We start from the raw sequence: 3,450 nt of genomic DNA, 5'->3' as shown, positions 1-3,450 counted from the left end.
TATACGATAATAAAAGATTATGCTATTAATAGTAAATGATCATGTCCGAAAGTTGAATCAACGGACGTTAGGCACGTGGCGCTCTCCAAGTCGCTGATGTAGATTTTCGACGGGTCGCACGAACTTCCGACGAACCTGCATAGAAGTCGGGCCGGGAAGGAGTTCCCGGCGGCGACCCTCCGACGCTGAAATCAGGCAAGCTAACAGTGAAGAAGTGGTTCCAAAAATTGTAGAATGCGTAACTCCGGCGAAGTATAAGGCTCCTTATATAGAGCGGTGAAAGGACTCACGCACACCTACCGAGGCACATACGTGTCCTTAGCCCATACCTCGGTATGTGTTTGTCAGAAAGTTTACCTGACACCATACTGCTACAGTCCAGGCACGTCTTCGATGGAACAGCAGAACACCTTGCCGCCAGATTTGGAGTATGGCCTAGTCATAGGACTTGACAGCTGTCATAAGATGTTCCTTGTCCTTCTCTCCCTACTCCATGCCGGGGCGTCCGGCCGACCGGCACTCATCTCTCGTCCGGCCGGCCGACACTCATCTCACGTCCGGCCGGCCGGCACTCACCTCACGTCCGGCCCTCCGTATGCATCGGTATGCTGGGGAGATCCTCGGTAAGGTGCTATGTGGGGACTGCTAGCAGTATGTTACCTTATGTCTACGGCTGAGCATGACTTCCGCTCCGCCCTTCGTTACTGTTCAATCGAGCGCCGGAACCCCAACCCCTGTCGGGGCGCCTTTTGCCATCGGTCATTCACCAATCGACCGGCCGGGAGGTCGGCCCATCCTTCTCCGGTCGGCCGCCCGGTCCGCCCTTCTCCGGTCGGCTACCTGGACCTTTGACTTCCACGTGGCGTTGACCCCTCAAAATGGGAGTCCCCTGTTCTAACCGCCGGATCAGTAAATAAAAATAAAAATTTTACTAAAATAAAAATAATCAAATTGGAATTGAATTGTGATTTTTCTAATCCAATTTATTACTAAAATAGAATTTTACTAATAAAAAATATATATATAAATTCAAAAGTCTAACTGAAAGAATTTGTCGGAAAATCTACTAATTTGGATACTTATCTTATTTGGTCTTAGGGTTTAGTAGATCAAAAAGGAGGCTCGGTGATTCAAGAGGCTTAAGTGATATAAATTTAATAAAAACGTATTATCTAATATTCTTTTTTTTTATTAGTAAAATACAAAAAAGAAATATTAATAATAGAGGAATTCTCTCATTCCTCGTGCAATCGGCCAACTTACTCACCTAGGGCTCTCTTACTTCGTCCCCAAGAAAATAAATCATTTCATTTTTCTAATTATTAGATTTGCGCTATCAAATTCACAATTTTACTACCTTTTTGCCGAATTTGACCGACTCCCCTCAAACCAAGCCGACACCAATCAACTGGTTCAAAATTATCCCACCGGTCCTCTATAAAAGCCTACGGCTCCGAGTAACCAAACCATTACTTCCCGGTTCAATTTTAGTTTCCCCGTTCCAGAAAGCCATGAACGGCGCGACTTCTCGGTTGGCCCGCCGCGTCTTCTCTGCGGGCTCCGCCGGCATCGCGGCGGCGCGACGAGCACCTAACGGATCCACGTGGCTGTCTGCGTCGCCGCGCCTGCTTAGCACGGCCGCGTCGGCCGGCGGCGTCCGCGGCGAGGTGACTGCCGCGCCCCACGGGGAGGAGAAGACTGTCGCCAGCTACTGGGGGGTGGCGCCTGCGAAGCTGCTCAAGGAGGACGGCACCGAGTGGAAGTGGAATTGCTTTAAGGTCTGATTTTTTTTTTTATTATCGATTTTTTTTTGTTGCTGTTGTTAATTTCTTCTATTTATGTGTATATTAAAAAGCCATGGGACACGTACTCTTCCGACCTCTCCATCGACCTGAAAAAGCACCACGTGCCGACCACGTTGGGGGAGAAGATGGCTCTCGGGCTCGTGAAGGCCCTCCGAGTACCGACGGATATTTTCTTCAATGTATTAGAAAAATAAATATAAATTGAATTATTTTATCTGCTTTATTAAATTATCAGTGAAATATTGTTGCAATGGCAGAGGAGGTACGGTTGCCGGGCGATGATGCTGGAGACGGTGGCGGCCGTGCCGGGGATGGTGGGCGGGTTGGTGCTGCACCTGCAGTCGCTGCGGCGGTTCGAGCAGAGCTGCGGGTGGATCCGGGCGCTGCTGGACGAGGCGGAGAACGAGCGGATGCACCTGATGACGTTCATGGAGTTGGCGAAGCCGCGGTGGTACGAGCGTACGCTGGTGGTGGCGGTGCAGGGCGTCTTCTTCAACGTCTACTTCGCGACGTACCTGCTCTCGCCCAAGCTGGCGCACCGCATGGTGGGATACCTGGAGGAGGAGGCCATCCACTCCTACACGGAGTTCCTCAAGGACTTGGAGGCCGGCGAGATCGAGAACGTGCCGGCTCCTGCCATAGCCATCGACTACTGGCGCCTCCCGGCGGGCGCCACCCTCAAGGACGTCGTCACGGTCGTCCGCGCCGACGAGGCCCACCACCGCGACGTCAACCACTTCGCCTCCGTAAGTTAAATGATTTTCTTTCAACAACTTACACCGCGCGCTAGCTATCTGCTTCAGTTTCTTCTTGCTCTGTTCTCATTTCTTAATTTAAACTTGTTTTTGATGATCAGGATATCCATTACCAGGGACGTGAGCTGAGAGAGCTGCCGGCTCCGGTCGGCTATCATTGATGATGGAAGGATGGAAGGGGCCGCTATATATATATATATATATATATTGATGATGGAAGGATGGAAGGGGCCGCTATATATATATATATATATATATATATATATATATATATATATATATATATATATATATATATATATATATATAGTAATTGAATCTTAAAATCTAGATTACCGTTATTAAAAATTAATAATAACTCTTAGTCCAGATTCTTAATAAAATTAAGATTATTATTACATGTGGTAAAAGGATGATTTATAATATTTCTATTAATTCGTCTATATATATATATATATATATATATAGTAATTGAATCTTAAAATCTAGATTACCGTTATTAAAAATTAATAATAACTCTTAGTCCAGATTCTTAATAAAATTAAGATTATTATTACATGTGGTAAAAGGATGATTTATAGTATTTCTATTAATTCATCCTAGGTCAATATAAAAGAGTTAAATAACAGATGACTACTAATCCTTAGTATAAAAAAAAAAAAATGGAACCGTCACATCAGCGGCCCCCCTAGAGCCGATCTCACGGATATGGAGGGAGGTAAATGCAGGTACACAGGTGGAAAGTGCATGGCGGAGACGTTAACCCCAGGCAGTGACACCCCGAGGATCGACCCCTGGACCTTTCAGCCACAGAACCTCCCCATCTGTGTTACGCCCTGGGGACAACTAATCCTTAGTATAAGTGATGAAGATATGAGGAAAGAAAGATA

General features: G+C 46.4%; 1 protein-coding gene across 1 annotated transcript; it reads left to right on the top strand.

Annotated features, from left to right (window-relative positions):
- The first annotated feature begins 1,491 nt into the window (after positions 1-1,491).
- On the top strand, positions 1,492-2,795 carry LOC121994487 (ubiquinol oxidase 2, mitochondrial-like). Its single transcript, XM_042548501.1, has 4 exons — positions 1,492-1,778; positions 1,856-1,984; positions 2,063-2,551; positions 2,662-2,795. The coding sequence occupies exons 1-4, from the start codon at positions 1,512-1,514 to the stop codon at positions 2,719-2,721; spliced, it is 945 nt and encodes a 314-aa protein (XP_042404435.1). The 5' UTR covers positions 1,492-1,511; the 3' UTR covers positions 2,722-2,795.
- The last annotated feature ends 655 nt before the right edge of the window (positions 2,796-3,450 follow it).

Source organism: Zingiber officinale, chromosome 6A, assembly GCF_018446385.1.
Source record: "Zingiber officinale cultivar Zhangliang chromosome 6A, Zo_v1.1, whole genome shotgun sequence".
Taxonomy (NCBI): Eukaryota; Viridiplantae; Streptophyta; class Magnoliopsida; order Zingiberales; family Zingiberaceae; genus Zingiber; species Zingiber officinale.
The sequence above is the reverse complement of the archived record's forward strand: the minus strand, read 5'-3'. Positions and strand labels throughout refer to the sequence as shown.

Excerpts from the sequence above, each read along its gene's own strand:
- LOC121994487 (XM_042548501.1), top strand. The coding sequence starts at position 1,512 with ATGAACGGCGCGACTTCTCGGTTGGCCCGCCGCGTCTTCTCTGCGGGC. Across the intron at positions 1,779-1,855 it reads GGAAGTGGAATTGCTTTAAG|CCATGGGACACGTACTCTTC; the intron begins GTCTGATTTTTT and ends TATATTAAAAAG. Across the intron at positions 2,552-2,661 it reads ACGTCAACCACTTCGCCTCC|GATATCCATTACCAGGGACG; the intron begins GTAAGTTAAATG and ends TTTGATGATCAG.